Consider the following 17725-nt stretch of genomic DNA (forward strand, 5'->3'; position numbering starts at 1 on the left):
TATTATAGTGATGACACGATTTGTTCCCATTCAGTGTTCCCATCCATCCGACCGTCGGAAATTAATTAAATTAGTGTGGGTTTGGATTTACAAGACTCTAGGAAACGTTATCAGTGTCGTGCAAACTATTATTTTTCTTTGAAAGCCAAGGATAATGTGATTTAATACGGCTAGTAGAACTGACCGAAAATCCGCTTAAAATCAAATTTCTCGTCGCCAGATATTCATGAAACATTAAAACCACACTTTTTAATCACTAATACATTCAATTCAGCCAAAGCCGAGTAAAGAAATAGTTAAACACAACAAAATAGTCAAAAAATTAAAATTCCAAAACAATAACAAAGGCATAAGACATTGACAGCTCCATTTTTTTAAACATTTTTTTGCAAATCTAGATACGAGTATTTTGGTCAGCACTTTGATAATATCCGTAATAGACTATCGCTCTATATTGTTTCACCATTACGTGTAGTGGAGATAGATAGGATTTACGAATTGCTAACGCACATACGCGCCCCACGCGCCTCTCCATGTTTTACGCCTGCCTAGTGAAATGATTGAACTGATCTTGAAAAAAACCTACAGTAATAATTATAATAAACTAGCTTTTGCCCGATCCTTCACTCGCGTTAGAAAGAGACAAAATGTAGCCTATGTCACTCTCCATCTCTTCAACTATCTGCACTTAAAAAGTCACGTCAATTCGTCGCTCCGTTTTGCCGTGAAAGACGGGCAAACAAACAGACACACACATTTTCCCATTACGCTAAATGTGAAGACGGCATTAAAGAAATTTACTGACAACACTGGCGAAAATGTCTTTTTGACAAACAATTGACAGTTGACACTTCGTCTTTCGTTCTGTCTGGGGACGGTGGTTCGTTTGTCGCAGTCGGGCTGGGCTGGGTCGCTGTGTTCAGTGTCCGTATACTATTTGGGCGTGTTAATATATGTTGATAAATCGAAGGACGGTGAATTTTGTATAAAAACGTTATATAATAAAACAAATAATTAAAGTGTATCATTTTCAAACAGAAGTGCTCTTCATATAACAGTTTATCGTAGGCAATGGTTTTGCCACTGATGAGTAATATTTAATAGTACAGTGAATTATTTTTATATAAACAAAAATGGGGAAGTTGTTGAGTCTTTTGGCCCGTGACGACTCGAACTGCTGTTCGTCGCCGCGCTACGATATCTTTTTGGATTTCGAGAACGCTGCGCCCACGGATACTGAGAAGGAGGTTTACGAGGAAGTTCAGAGAGTTTTGTTGGAGTCTGAGAAGATTTTGGAGGAGATACAGTGTTACAAGGGGGCAGGGAAGGAGATACGGGAGGCTATAGCGGATCCATCCAGAATATCGCAGGAGCGAGCCTGGCGCGCGGTCAAACCGCTGGTGGATAAGCTGCTACGCTGCTATAATCACTCTGTGGAGCTGCAGCGGGTGAGTTACAACCTATTTAAAAAAACACAAAAATTAACTGACATAATGTCACTAAGGCAGCTGGTGAAGCTGGTAATCCTAGCTCTGCACCTTGGTGAATCATCAAAATGATTATTAACTACCATCCATTTCGTTTTCCTTAAAATGTTTTTATTTTAACAGCAGTACCTCCACTTACAAAATGAATTGTATTTAAAGTGTACATTTAAAACATAAAATCAAAATTATTTTTTATCTAGAAACCTTATCTTTATGTGACAGATGTTTTCACATTTTGTTATGAATCATGGAATATTTGCAAGCAAAACCTCACTAATCATTATCATTTAGATAACATAAACATCATTAAAAACTTTAATAATTTCATCGTTGCTGCCTTCATTTACATTTTAAATTAGTTACATTTAATTAATTTGTTTATTTGTTAGCCTGTTGCGTCCCACTCCTTAGAAAACTCTTCATTCTTTCTTCCACACGAAATTAAACCTTAACCTGTTACATTAACACTTGGAAAAAGCCTTGCCTAAGCAGTAAAACACTACTGTTACCAGTTTTCTATGCATTTTCGGTAACAAAAGAGGAAAGTTTCATACAAACTACCTGGGACATTTTGGGAAACCTAGTGGATCTTGCTCAGCATCATGGACTCTATCAGCCTACCAATTTTTGACAAAATTGAAGATGTGATCTAAATGTACAAACTTTTTTGAATTGCTCATTCAGAGTCAAAGCCATATGGTGACAGATACATCTGGCACTGTCCCACACTTTTATTTGTTATATATACTGATCTGCAATTGACCCTAGGTCTAAGCCTATTCACTCTTGCTTCAAAAATAGAACTGTTAGATATATTGGCTTCTTTAGTGTTAAAGCTCATGATGGAGTTACTAATGATTTACTTACTTAATTGAGTAATTCCCGAAAAGTTTGTACATTTGGATCACGTCTCCGATTTTGATAAAAATTGGTAGGCTGATAGAGTCCATGATTCTGAGCAAGATCCACTAGGTTTCCCAAAATGTCCCAGGTAGTTTGTATGAAACCTTCCTTTTTTGTTACCAGATTTCTATACATTTTCGGTAACAAAAAAGGAAAGTTTCATACAAACTGCTTGGGACATTTTGGGAAACCTAGTGGATCATGTTCAGCATCATGGACTCTATCAGCCTACCAATTTTTATCAAAATCAGAGACGTGATCCAAATGTACAAACTTTTCGGGAATTGCTGAATTATGTCTAATGTGTAAGTACATAAAATAGCAGTTTTAAAGTATGCTTCCTTTTCAGCCTTATCTTATCACAAGTACTTATCATTTTGATTACATTCTGTCAAGTGATATGTTCTTTCACAGATAACACAACCAAACAAAAGATTCTTAATGTGATATACACTCTATCTTGTGTGTGTAGTTGTGTACATGCACAATGAGATAGGACAAGTCTATACTGTCACATCACATCTGAAGCATCACAGGATTTTCATTACATCACCAAAATTTACCTCATCAGAAACATTTTGTAATTCATACAGGGTCACCATCACCGAAATAATTGAATACTATTCGTACAACGTAGGTTTTAGTTGCTTCTGGTTTCGACAGAAGAAGGTTCGATTTCGAGCTTAACTTTTCGGCCCCGCCGTCACTGTTATGACTCACCGAAATCTCGAATTCGATTTCGGCAGAAGGTATGCAAAGCCCATTTTTCGGTTTGTGATATTTTACCGAAACCAAACCCTAGGTTTCGGTTTCGGACAATATCAGGTTTCGATTGAATATCCAGTCCATATAATTATACATAAACATACTCGTAATCTAGATTGCTCATGTGTTATGCGTTACTTATGCATTTACCAAAGCTGCAATAAAAAACAATGTAGCAGGAAATTGAATCAGCAAATAGGTAAATTAATTTTGACCACAAACTAAATTATATATAGGTTCATTTTGCTACGTAATCATAACTTAAAATCATAAGTGGCTTTAGGGAATTAACACATATATTCCTGACTATTTATCAAGGGTGAACAAGCAACTTCTGGGCAAGCTCGCTCCATCGTAGGCCACGTCTTCGCCTTGGCTAGTCTGTGACCATTTTACAAAAAAAAAACTTAGGAATATGAAGTACGAAAACGTAGAGAAAACAAAAATCCTGTGCATCATGTTTACGGTCAATATACGTACATGTTTACGATATTATTTACCCAGCGATTATTAATAGCGAAGGCAAGCAAGCGTTGTACGTATCTTGCCGTGAAGGACTGCGGTAAAGGTCCGATTAAAATATCCTATCGATCAGACCTTTGAAGGTCTGCTCTTCATGCAGAATGGCGATAAATATGTGAGCTGTAAATATCTCGCAATAAATATCATGCAGGCAAGCATGGTCGCGCGATAAATGATAAAACATCTGGCCGTCATTATCGCACTTAAATAGGGCGATAGGGACGGCCGGCCTGATGTTTTATCATTTATTACCTGGAGTTAACGTCAACACTAAATATTTAAATTCGAGCCTCTACTATGAGTATATGACATTTTAGAATACGTTACTATGAAAGCGTAAGCTTAATAAAACCAAAAATACATCCATTTTCCGTGACGTAATTTAGGTATTCAGTAGCGTAGTCTAAAAGCTGTCCACTAGGCTCGTCGAATCGAATCTCAATAAAACTGGTAACGATCTGCCTTTATATTATATTAATTTTATTATCGTGTCAGTAACTGCCGATTGTAGGTATTTGACAACACATTGTCGTATGCAAACTATAAAAAATATCCGCCCCGAAGCAGACCCTCCTGCTTCTTGAAATTGACAGACAGTGAAAAAAAGTGCTAAAATCCTGGTCGCCGGACAACCGTTACAATAGGAGCCATTATTTTGGGCTCCATTCTTGTCTACCTGCTTCAAATTTTTTTTTTTTCTAAAATTTTGCCGATGGCTAGTTTAGGACTGCTGCATGTTGCGTGTTAAATCAAACTGGCCTCCAATTTGATTTGAAATTATTGTTTACATGAATCTGCCGAGTTAAAATACCATTTATTATAAACAGATTTAATAATATTAGTGTTATACTTTATAATTTTAAATTAAAGTTGTTATTTTTTTTTTAAAACATCGCACTTAATAGTGTTTAGTATCGAATAATTATAAAAAAAAACTTTTCAACGATTGTCACCTGCCCTTTGAAATATTATTCAGGTGCATTACTTACGTTAGTTACGTTTGAATACCAGACATGTACCAAAATTAACAGTTTTAATACCGACAAGTCCGATCCATATCGTATCCTAATCTAATGTAGACGTTTGTAAAAAAATTGAATAAGTATGTGTGACTGCATGTGTGCATTATTATGCATCATGTTTTGTTCCCCAGCAGAATCAATGATATAATAGGCATTCCTACTGTAAGAAGCAACACTATTGTTAAATACCGATTTATCCTAAACAACTCGAGACGAAAACAAAATGTATCGATCATCTTTAATAATACAAGATAAACAAATGTTTTAAGGCATCACACACCAAGCAGGCAAGCATGGTCGCGCGATAAATGATAAAACATAAGGCCGTCCCTATCACACATACAAATAGTGCGAAAAGGACGGCCTGACGTTATATCGTTTATGACGCGACCATGCTATCGGTGCAGAATTTGAACCTTGGACCATTGGCTTTATAGATAGAGTCACACCAAATATGCTTAGTGACCGATTTTTTTTGAAATATTAGATGTACATACTAAACAACACCACAAAAATTAAAGTAGGTATCATCCGTCACTTGTCTTGTGCACATGCTCCGGTGATTACGATAATCTTTGTTGACCTCATTTCCGCCATTTTCACATTAATTACATATCAAACAAGATAGGTGATGAGAACCGCGAGCAAAGTGTTGTTTACTCTGTTTGTCGTAAAATGTATGCCTAAAGTAACCTTTTCTAAAAAATCAAGAGCAATGTGTTTTACACGTAGTACGACTGCGTGTACCTATGCACAAATGCATTTTTGGGAATAAACTATGGACTTGTTTTGATTTCTAGTAGGGTTTTAGGTATCTGTGCACGACTGCGACCCTTTAAACGACAAATAAAAGTACGAGAGTAGATAATAATTTGTACTTACGGTCGTTCACAAAAATATTTACCTACATGCCAAAAATATGTTTACACGACCTTATTATCGGTGTGTTAGGTGTGTGAAACGTTAGCTTGTAAGAGTGTCTGAACTCGACTGTACAAATGAGTAGCTTTTGTTCTAACAATGTCCAGGAAGAAAGGTCGTAATTGAGTCTTTATCCAATTACGTAATCTACGCGTCAGGTCTACCGTTTTATTATTTCCTAGACCATTACATTCTTAATGAAGATGGTTACAATGCTTTTTAGTAAACAGTAGTGTCTCTGACTTAAGTTCATGGCTCGAGGTCCTTGTCAAAAACTGCCAAACCTTTTGGCCTCACCGGAACTTTGAAAGTTGTACTTTATAAAGGGTCGTTAAACTTATTATATTACCTCTAGTCTGGTTTAACCAGCCCAACTCCTCAAGGAATTGTATAAACTTAAGTAGGACCTCGGGAAGATATCTTGGGGCACAGTATTACACAAGAATGCTTCCAGTACCTACGTGCTTAACGCTATCTACTTTTGAAGACAACATCTGGCTTGGACCAGTGTTAACGTTGACGCACCCTAAGTCTGGACTGAACAAGTCACGTTCACAATCTGCATATCATAGAACTTTGTCCATCTCAATATTATTTAGAATTCCAAGCATTTCTTCTCCACAGCGATACGCGTAACTATCTACGAGTAATTTCTCTCTTTGTCTGTTTACTGTTCAGCGAAGCATATGAATCTCATCAGTTTAACCATATCGCTAACGTTTAATTTTATCGTGTGCACATCCGACGGAAAGCGGATTGCAACCCGTAGTAACCCTGCAGTCTTTTCACGCTTTTAATGCATGTGACAATCATCCAATAAAATGATAACAACTCGAATAGATCGTGTGAGAATTGTTCGAATGACGTATATAGGTACTTCCTTTGGGGGCAACGGATCCATCAATTTAGTTATTGAATTACTGATATGAGAATTATTGATACAATTAATTTGCTATCGGGCCGCGCATATAAAATACTTCCTATTAATAGTATTACACTGGTCAAAAAGAGAAATAAAAAAACAAAGTGTGATGTAAAGCTGAATTTTTGGTATGTTATTTGGGGTCCTTGGAGGAATGTAGGACTATATTTTGCAAGCAAAAAAATGGTGTGCTAACTTCGTAATTTAAAAAAAAAAGTAAAAAATCAGACTTTTTTTGGTATTTGCCGTTTTATTAAAAAACTATGCATTTTTGGTCAAAAGTTGCTTTGTAATGTTGAAAGCGCATTAAATTCCAAACAGTTTGACATCTTTTTTATCAATGTCCGTCAAATATTTTTTGAGATATGAAGCGTCAAAAAAAGAACATTTTTCCCCTTTCTATGAAAATATTCCTTTTGCTAATATTTTGAGACAGATATCAGCAAAACAACTCAGGCTATTACATAAAATGTAGAAAATTTCACTAGCTTTCATTTAAGACCAAAAGTGTGCCAGTTATTTAAAAACCGGCCAAGAGCGTGTCGGGCCACGCTCAGTGTAGGGTTCCGTAGTTTTCCGTATTTTTCTCAAAAACTACTGAACCTATCATGTTCAAAACAATTTTCCTAGAAAGTCTTTATAAAGTTATTTTTTTCATATTTTTTAAACATATGGTTCAAAAGTTAGAGGGGGGGGGGACGCACTTTTTTTTTCCTTTAGGAGCGATTATTTCCGAAAATATGAATATTATCAAAAAACCCTTATTCATTTTTAAATACCTATCCAACAATATATCACACGTTGGGGTTGAAATGAAAATAAATATCAGCCCCCACTTTACATGTAGGGGGTACCCTAATAAAACATTTTTTTCCATTTTTTATTTTTGCACTTTGTTGGCGTTATTGATATACATATTGGTACCAAATTTCAGCTTTCTAGTGCTAACGGTTACTGAGCTGAGATTATCCGCGGACGGACGGACGGACGGACGGACGGACGGACAGACAGACAGACAGACATGGCGAAACTATAAGGGTTCCTAGTTGACTACGGAACCCTAAAAAATAGGATTATATCGTAAGTCTAGTATAACTGGATCAGAAATAATCGGTGGATGGTAATGGCATAGTTTACATATATTTACAGGAGGTGTAGCGGAGAATAAATTATTATTATTTGGGGGCTGTTCAAGTATTACTCAGACACATATTTGCGTATATCAAATCAACATTTATTTAGTAAGTTAAATTTACGGTCAAAAAGACCTCAGGATCGCCGCTTGGCGGAAAAAATATTTACGAGTAGAAAACCCTCATTAATTGAATCAGATTGTTCCGAAATTGTTCTTGTACGGACTGGTTTTTAAAGCATATCACTGAGGGTCAATAACATCGAATTCGATGCAATCTCACGAGCGTTGTCGTGGACGTGCCCGAATCATAGTATTCTCCGTTTAACGAAATATCAGTACATAGTATGTGTTGTATTGCACGCGCAGGTCTCTCACCGCCGCGCAGGTGTAGTCGGACCATAACTCGACAGTATACAATACACGCTTGTACAAAAACTGAGGAACAGCTGTCTTTTTACGCTGTCACTAGTTCACTACATTTGGCGAATCTTCTAGCCAACATGTTTGCCCTTACTGCGGTGGCTCGCCTCTGCCTTTCTATGTCTTCCTGGTCTTTTAAACTGGACAAGATGTGACCAAGATATTTGACTTCGTGGACTCTCCGCAATTTAACTCCATCAAGCAAAAGAGGTGGTACATGTGTGGGCATATTGTGCTGCCTCCATGAGCATAAATTCAGACTTGTCCGGATTGTATGGCGTATCTCTCGCATTCTGCAAGTATCTTACGCATAGCTCCCACAGATGGTGCTAGTAGGACCATATCGTCTGCATATGCGATGTGATTTATCATTTGCCCATTGATGGAGCAGCCAACCTCGGTACTGGTCAAAGCCTGCGACAGCCCATCCATGTACACGCTGAAGAGAGCCGGAGACATACTGCCTCCTTGTCTCACGCCACAGTTTAGCCCGCTGGCTGTGGACAGAGTTGACTTCCATCTTACTACGTTCTTCTGCTGGGAATACCACTTCTCCAGTATCTTAATAATTGGCGTGGGCGCTTTCCGTTCCCCTAGTTTATTCCACAGCAATTGGTGGTCAAATACAACTCAAGTGGACTTTCTATCACTACAGTTGTGCCATCAAGATGCAGAACCAGGACCCTCAAAAAGGAAAATGTAAAAGGAAAATGTAGTGTGAGTGTGGCCTGTCACACTACAATGTAACTAATTCTGTTTTATTTTTCTAGTTTACTAAACTTCAAAATTTTACTGTATTTTATTTCTTCATTAGTAATAGTCAAATCGATGCAAAGTTAGCTTAGACAATTTTTAGATATCAAAGAAATTAAGATCGAATAGATAGCACTTTCAACCTAAAACTTTTAGCGTAAACTATTTTACCTTAACCAATCTACCAGACTCTTGGCTTCTCTATTTATAGATTTTTTTTTGTTTACCAAAGTAACCATTCGTCTTACTGACCTTTATTTGCACTAAAACTAAAGCAAAATAAATTTTATACAATGTTATATTGCAATATATATCATATCATGAAGTATTTTGCAGATATTTGTCCAAAAATATTGGCAAAACGCTACATTTTATACTTATAAATGCGTCAAAAATTAACCTTTTTTGACGCTTCATATCTCGAAAACTATTTGACGGACATTGATAAAAAAGGTGTCAAACTGTTTAAAATTTAATGCGCTTTCAACATTACAAAGCAACTTTTGACCAAAAACGCATAGTTTTTTAATAAAAAAATAAAAACCAAAAAAAGTCCGATTTTTTTACTTTTTTTTTAAATTACGAAGTTAGCACACTTTTTTTTTGCTTGCAAAATATAGTCTTACATTCCCCCAAGGACTCCAAATAACATACCAAAAATCCAGCTTTACATCACACTTTGTTTTTTTAGCCGATTTTCATGTAAGATTTGACCGGTGTATATACTGACAGTAGGTATGTAACCTAATTCGCTTGATTACATTTGACTTCAAATGAGTCACTTGAGTGCTTCGTTCATTAAGATCTTGTACTTCAATTTTATGCATCAATTCTTTCGATTAAATAACTCCAACCAACTCATGACATGACTACTCATCATAAATTTAACCTTAAATGAAGGACAGATCTTAGTTTTTAAGTGTGATAATATTTTTTCTCATTATTTTGTCCAGATACCTAGTCTTCTTCTACCCAGCTCTTTGACCATAATTATAAGTACATAGATATTTAGGTATAGGCTCGTGAGACCAGGCAGGCAAGCATGGTCGCGTGATAAACGATATAAGGTCAGGCCGTCTTTTTCGCACTATTTGTAAGTGCGATAGGGACGCACCGATGCGATAAAGTTTATTAGAACTAGTGTGCTCCGCCCGCTGAGGACATCATCTTTTTCAGACAAACTTTAACTTTTGTACTGAGGGCATAGATTCCAAACTCTATGTTACATATTTATGTCATAAGGCTTCAGGGGAATAGAAAAATTTCATCTGTCATACAAAGCCCCACCGCTTTCATCACAGTTCTATGAAATCATGTAGCCCTGTCCATTTATTGATGTCGATTGCGTAAGCGCATCGCTTCCTTCCTGATATTGTCCTCGTTGACTATCGACTAAATTTTCAACGTAGTACACAATTGTCTGTATAGGTACTCTATTAAAACATGTACATGGTTGGTATTTGACAGGTCTAGTGAGCTGAAAAATTGCATGGACATATTATTATTGAATTAGTTTACAAAATGGTTTAATAGAGATTTCAAAAGTCGAATTCTCTCATTAAACGAAAGTTAAAACTTTGAGATGGACGCCTTCGTCGTTGCAATGTTTGGTGCATACATTTATTCGCTACATAAAACGTAGGTGGCGACACGTCAAAGAAACTCGAGCAATGACCCTTTCATAGCGTAGCGTCAAACCATTATTATGTAAACGTAACAATGTCGTGAAACCCGATGACAGTTCTTCAATACATAATTAATTGATTAGTACTTAGCTTTGATTTACTCATTACAGACACGCGGCTTTTTAATGCTTTGGTGGTAATTGTCAAACAGTATGGCGTCTGTCAGATAGTTTGGACGTTTTAGCTGATACATAGCTATGCGTATGTATAAAATACCAGTGTTTTCATTACCTCTTTGTTGAAACAGCCTGGAAACTCTCAGAAAGGAGTTCCATTTTCTATCATAGTCTCGATCTGTAGTCTCGATAAACCTTATATTTGCCCTTCGCTAGGTCCCGCTGCCCTGCCCTAAATCGTCAGTGTCGTAACCCAAATTTCTAGCCTGACAGGTAAAAATAGATCTATACATAAAAACGCTTTATCAAACAAGTCGGGTCTATTTTGCTTCAATTACGATGTAGGTAATAATTACTGAATAGTGAATATTACGATAATCAGTATAATCAGCTACATAATTACACCAAGTGAGTTTAATTACTGTTTTATAACAACATTAACATAAAACGTTATGCCACCGGAGCTTACTGAAACATTATATTTTTTAATTACATTAAACAGATGCATATTATAGGTAATTAATTAGCTAATTAACTAAATTTCATGCATGCATAGTTTAATGGAACTGGGTGTGTTGATACTCCTAAAGTAGTTCAAATTATATAGAGGATGAAATTCACTGAGACGACATACTGTTATGTTATCTTTATCTTTTACTAGCTTTTGCCCGCTGCTTCGCTCGCGTTAGAAAGAGACAAAAAGTAGCCTTTGTCACTCTTCATCTCTTCAACTATCTCCACTTAAAAAATCACGTCAATACGTCGCTCCGTTTTGCCGTGAAAGACAGACAAACAAACAGACTTGACATGGAACTGTAGGGTACCAATTCTTTGTTCATTAAAATTATCAGATATGTTAGATACTCGTATAATTTCTAGGTTTCAACACGAATATGCGAATAACAACGAACTCAATTATTATCAATAATGCAAAAACCAATAAAGAATTTACCTAGTGGATTTCGTCAATGCTACTCGTATAGTTTATGTCATGTCATAGTCTGACAAAAATCAGAAATTCGCCTTCTGCAGAACTACGTTCATTTCATGTTTCGTAATAACATTGAGAACTACCATCATAATCCTTTATAGTTAAACCATAAAGCTCAAACCACATGTTATTTGAGAAATGTCGCAATTGCTAAGCGTTTCACAATACTAGAATGGCATGACTTGCCCTGTTTAGCTATTAAACATCCAGCAGGCCTATCCTGATCCTGTACAACCAAAATAAGCTTATAGTCTATTAAAACTAACAGTTTATACGACCTTTTGGAAATGTGGTGGTGTGTGCGCAGTGCGCCTTTCGCAATGTGATCGTCCCAGCAGACCATATTACACATTGCGGACAAAGACTGTAAGTACATGCGAAGCCGATACTGTGGCTTTTTGTTTTGGAACGCGTAGCTCAACAACTAGGAGTATTCCAAACGCTGCCCGATTGGGAATCGGAGGTACAGCCTGGCAAAAAAATAGTAGAAATTATAAAGGGGCAACGTGGTTTCCTCCCTTGCAAAGCAATTAATGTAAAAATGTAAAACATTGTGTATGGCTATCTAGAGAGCATGATATTTGCAAATACCTAGGCTATACGGCGTAATCCGCGTAATTTAACTATTAATTTATTTATGTGAGCTTGCCTTTTTATTTATTTTTTCTCTTCTATTTTATATGTTTAATGACTCAAAAGTTGTTTTTTTTAATTATCTTTCTTCTTCTTATTTTTTCCGGTTTTTTCTTTTGTTTCGTATCTGTGTTAACATTAGATTTATGTACTTGCATAGCAGTGGCGTGGCGTGAAAATTTTCGTAGGTAAAGCTGGAGGGTTTCCGTTTCCGGGAACTGTTTTGTATAGACTTCTAAAGAAACTGGACAATTTTAGGGAACCCGTGGGAATCGAGTTGTATCGACGCTACGCCTCTGTTGCATAGTCTAAGCATATTTGTATACCTACTAGTAATACCTAATACCTAGTGAAGTTAATTTCTATAAGATTTCTATCTGTGAGAACCAATAATTGGCCTCCTGTTTCTATTGTTTCTGCTAACATGTTTCATGTGCTGTTGGTTTTCCAATAAATAAATAATAACGTAAAGCTGAGTTTAGACCAGCAAGTTATTGCTGCAAGTTTGAGACGCAAACTATAGGTAAGAGTTAGTGGCAAATATCTGCATCTCTTTCTTGCATATACTTCTGTCTCAAAACTTGCAATTCTAAACTCAGCTTAACTCACGCTCTTCGTCGGATTTGTGTCTGCGTCGTAAGTCTAAAGTAAAAGTTTGAAAATGAGAAAAGTTTGACGAAGTTGAGAATGACCGTAGTCAACGAACTATACAATTTAAGTATATTGTGGTACAGTTTAATTTGGTTGCACATTCCTATGGGTCTTCAATACATAATGTTCTCTTGCCGCAATTCATCGAATAAAAGTGTCGTGAGTCATATTATTAAAAAGCTGATTTTACAATTGTTCTCATGTAATTTTAGTCTTTTTGAAGTATGACCATCTTCTTTCTTCAGAACCATGAACAGGACATTTTTTTATGAAATAGGTAGCATTTTAATGAAATAGGTAGCAAACGAGCCGCCTGATGGGAAGCAGTCATCGTCGCCCATGGACATAAGCAACATCAGGGGAGTCACTTATGCGTTGCCGACATTTTCTTGACTTTTCTTTTAATGCGTTTTAATCTACCCTTAGTTATCCCAGATCACAATATACTAGTCTACCTAAGCTTTGACGTGCATTTGTAAAGCAATGAGAGAATATCGCTAGCTGTAATACCTTATTTACTACCCGGATAGCAATCTAGCTTTAGATTTTCGCTCGCTATCCCGTCCTCGTTGTCGTTTTGCGTGCCAGCTACGTGCCCAGCTGTGTGCCAAATTAAACGGAAAAATGCACAGGAGAATGCACTTAAAAGAGGATTATAGAGTGCCATGAAGTGCATAAAGGAAATACAGGCAGCCATTAAAAAATGTCATCTGCATACATCAACCGGCGACATTTTTGATCTTTTTTTTTTGCTCGCCTGCTTTGTTTTTTTCTTTCTGGTTCAATTGTTTTCAATAGAACCTGATTGTAGTCTGAAAAATATTACTTTCGTCCTAATTTTAAACATCTGGCTCCTTGATTCTTACCAGAAAATACGTTTATAAATAGGAAATGCCTCTACAATATTTTGTCTGTCTTACAAACTAATTTGAAAGTATGGAGTTAATTTTAAGTGACATTACATGAACGTATTTTGCGACGTAATTTCATCGATGAAGATTTAGGTTCTTTATTAGGGTGGCGTTATTTTCGTTCATCGAAAAGTCCAGTTAAAACATGTCAACTAACTACAAATATGGAAAGGAACTTACCACCTGCCTTTTACACTTCTTTGTGAACCTATAAATAGCAGGATAATGTTATTTCAAACGAATTGTCGAACTGGTTGAATAACAGCTGCTGCATGACTTGGCAGGTGCTTCCAGAAACATCAAAAACAAAATGGCCGAAGCTTATACCGTTTGTGTAAGAACATATGACTTTTTAGCTGAGTAATAGCGAAATAGCTCTAAGAAAGGCTTGCAAGGTCGCAGTCGTAAAAGGACTTCGTGCAACTGCCATTATTCATCGAGAATGCAATGGAATTTAGCTGCAGATGGCATTAATCATGTCTGTCAAGTGAAATGGCAGGTAATTTAGTTTGCTTTGTCGTTCTTATCAGAGTACGAATTTTGTATTTATTCATTAATGATTCTAGACTTCCAACCCGTTGTTAGATAAAAGTGTTTAATTGTTTTTGAGTGAGCGTTTTTGAACTTAGACCAAAGAAAGGTACTGTCACAGTCCGAAAATAACTACTAGATTAAAAAGGGCCAACAGGAATACAGTGACGTTTTCTTAAATAAATAAGTAAATATTTATTTGTAAGAGACGACACTAACTCTTGTCCCTTTTAATTCCTACATTTTTATTTGTCGGGCTGTATTGTGTTTTTCCTTAGTGCTTATGAAGGCTAAGAGCTTTCATTAACAAGTTAGCAACTAACATTTATGTAACAAATATATCGACGTTACTAACTCTACGATCTACGATACTTACCAATGGTCATCTAAAAACACACCAAGAATACTACATACTCAGACTGATCCATCTAGATTACTCAGCAACAACGTTCAATCTTTGTTCTATCGGCCGTCGCGGACGTTCTCAAAGCTCTTTCTCTAGTTGATATAATAGTACATTACGATATTAGTGCGGAAAAGAGGAAATTTGAAGCGAGTGGCGATAAATTAAAACACGAGTTACGAATTTCCTTTTCGCACGTGTATCGTACGAAAATTTTCAGTACAGTTGGCCTTCTGATGTTTCGACCTGGCAAGAAATGAACAAAGTGGTTCAACACTTTACTTAAAAAATTCTATCCTTAGTACATGCAGCATAAGATCCTAATTTAAAAGCTGTCACGAGCAAAACTTCCCCAGAAGCTTTTGTCATCATAATACAAAACCCCTAAATAATTAGTGTTTTAATAAGACCACGGATTCTCTTGAAAACTGACTGGGACGGCCATGATTGCGCATATATTAATCATAAGCCGTGATAAAAAAGCTGGGACGGGTCCCTGATTAAAATGAATGATTTCATCCGACGTAATGATGTTTCTTTCTTTTATGCCAAGATTGAATATACGAGGCTCTCTTGTGTATAATGCCGACTGTGTCATAACATAACAGTTTTGAAGATGATTGGTTTAGACACTTTTGGTGTAGGAGTAGCCTTTGATTCTTTGTTGTTGTATCGCTTGGTACTTAACTACTTTCCAGTTGATCGGTGTCTATCCACATCAAAGTACTTAAGTAGTGTAAAATAAAGCCATTACTACATAACCAACACATGTTTTTACAATTAAAAAGGTACAAGTGTCGCTAACGTTGCATACTCTTTTCAAGTTGCGACACTTGCGACTAAATATTCGAACCGTCATTATTTTTACATCCAAATAATAATATGATATTATATTAGGTATAACCAATAAGGAGTAGTATGATACAAATTATTGACGACCTATTTATCTCTAGCATAATCAATAATAAAACTGGAACTAGCTCAACCTTACATAATTCACGTTATTTTCAACAAAACACTTCTTTTCTCCGCGACACTCAACTGCGAAACCAAAATAAACACTGTAGAAGCAGACTTTGTATAACATTGAGAGCGTCTCGATACCGAGCTTGGTAACAGAATAAATAATAAGCTTCGTACAGAACCGCTACCACGAGTTTTAAAAAAAAAACATAATTTATTGCCAAATATTTATTTATAACACAATAAAAATAAAAAAATAATTTTGATACTTAGCATATTAATTTTGATAGCATACTCGTATATAGAATATGTTGCTCGATAGCGTAAACGCCAATGGCCGAAAATACTACCTGTACTGTTTTTGCTAGAGTAAGTAACAACCGTGTAAGGAAGGGGTTCGTGTTCTCCATACAATGTATGTCATTTTCCGTGAAGTTTACGCTACAGAATAACGTATTATAATCTCATGATAGCCGCACAGCAGTATCACTGTATAATAACTGGTCGATAATGACAGATGAACATGAATTAGGTACCTATGTAGGGTTGTCACATTTGCACAACGTACGTGGCACTACAACGAATTAAGTACATAATTATGTCATTTAGGTAAAAGCACACAATAATCTCATTAATATTGTTTCCATAAAATTACATCTTGTTCTCTTCAAATTGAGAACTTCCTACTGGCTGTAAACTTTATGGACCCTTAAGGTTCCGCCATCGCGATTTTTTACAAGTCTGCCAAAAAGTATTTTTTGAATCTGAAAATATATCCTGCAAATATAAAATCTATTTGCCAAGTTTCACGAGAATCAATTGAGAATATATGCGATCTTAAGAAAATAAAGGCGTCTTTGCACAAGCTGAAAGTGCTGAAACGGAGGCTGAGACAAAATATACCTAACAAGCGACATTATACGCAACTATGGGAACAAATCAAATTATTTTAACAAATATTCTGATCGTATAGGATCTGATTCTGTTTCGTATAGGAGGTGCAAGCACCTACTGCTTGCCCTTAGAGTTGGTCAAAGACGCCTAGTCTTACAAAGATGACATATAGAAGAGAAATTTCGACGGCTTCCGCTGTGGCGAGGTGGCCTAGGGGTGATGGCGTTTGGCCCGGATTGCTAAAAGACGCCGGTTCGAATCCGGCCTTCACCACTGGTGGTGCTCGTCATTTTTTCTTTAATATATGACATCTTATTTCGATTTTTAAGCGACATTATGTCAACCAATATAGCTGAAACCTAAGCCCTCACAATTGAGTGATCTGATATCATTGTTTGTGTAATTTGTGTTAAAGCGACAATGTTTCCTTGCCAACTATACATTTGTCAATACATAGATTGGGAGTATAACTGGGTACTTTTTACAAGCTTTTATTCAACTTGCCTTGTTAGTAGGTATGGTGTGCGTCAAAACGTAGAAGCTAAATTTGACCCACTTCCCGGTTTCCGATTGAGCTGCATTTTGCACGCATATGTAAATCACGTGACAATGCAATATTACGGTATCATGGAGCTGATCTGATGATGGAGCAGAAAGGTGGTCATAGGAACTCTGTTATAAAACGTTGTACCACTCGTACCCCATCGAGTAAGGGGTTTTAAGAAACGTCTCGGAGAGCAGTAGATGACTGTTGAAAGAAAGGTACAGACGGCGATAAAAGCTTGTGCCAAAAATGATTTTTTTGCAAAAAACTTATGTTTGTATGATCTACGAGTAAAACCTGTCTTATAGGTTTCTCTTATTAAATTATCTCTTAATTATCAGACCATTCATTACGAGTATGTATAGAATTGCCCAATTAACGCTATTGTAGATATATTATAATATGGGCATCAAGCGACGGATCAATTAAATAAGACAAACGAGCATACATCTTCATATCTTATGACAGTTATGACTTATGACAATAACTGACAGTCGCTACGCCACCCACATAAAATGGGTTTATTTACACTAGTTTCACCAAGTTCCTACCA

At 36.4% G+C, this 17725-nt stretch overlaps 1 protein-coding gene across 1 annotated transcript in view; it reads left to right on the forward strand.

The window, feature by feature from the left end:
* Nucleotides 1–874: 874 nt before the first annotated feature.
* LOC125231859 (CYFIP-related Rac1 interactor B) overlaps nucleotides 875–17725 on the forward strand; it is a 55017-nt gene continuing 38166 nt past the window's right edge. The window contains exon 1 of the mRNA XM_048137440.1: nucleotides 875–1448. Within this exon, the coding sequence (XP_047993397.1) occupies nucleotides 1134–1448 (315 nt within the window). The 5' untranslated portion in view covers nucleotides 875–1133. The remainder of the gene's footprint in view (nucleotides 1449–17725) is intronic.

Source organism: Leguminivora glycinivorella, chromosome 12 (assembly GCF_023078275.1).
Source record: "Leguminivora glycinivorella isolate SPB_JAAS2020 chromosome 12, LegGlyc_1.1, whole genome shotgun sequence".
Classification (NCBI taxonomy): domain Eukaryota; kingdom Metazoa; phylum Arthropoda; class Insecta; order Lepidoptera; family Tortricidae; genus Leguminivora; species Leguminivora glycinivorella.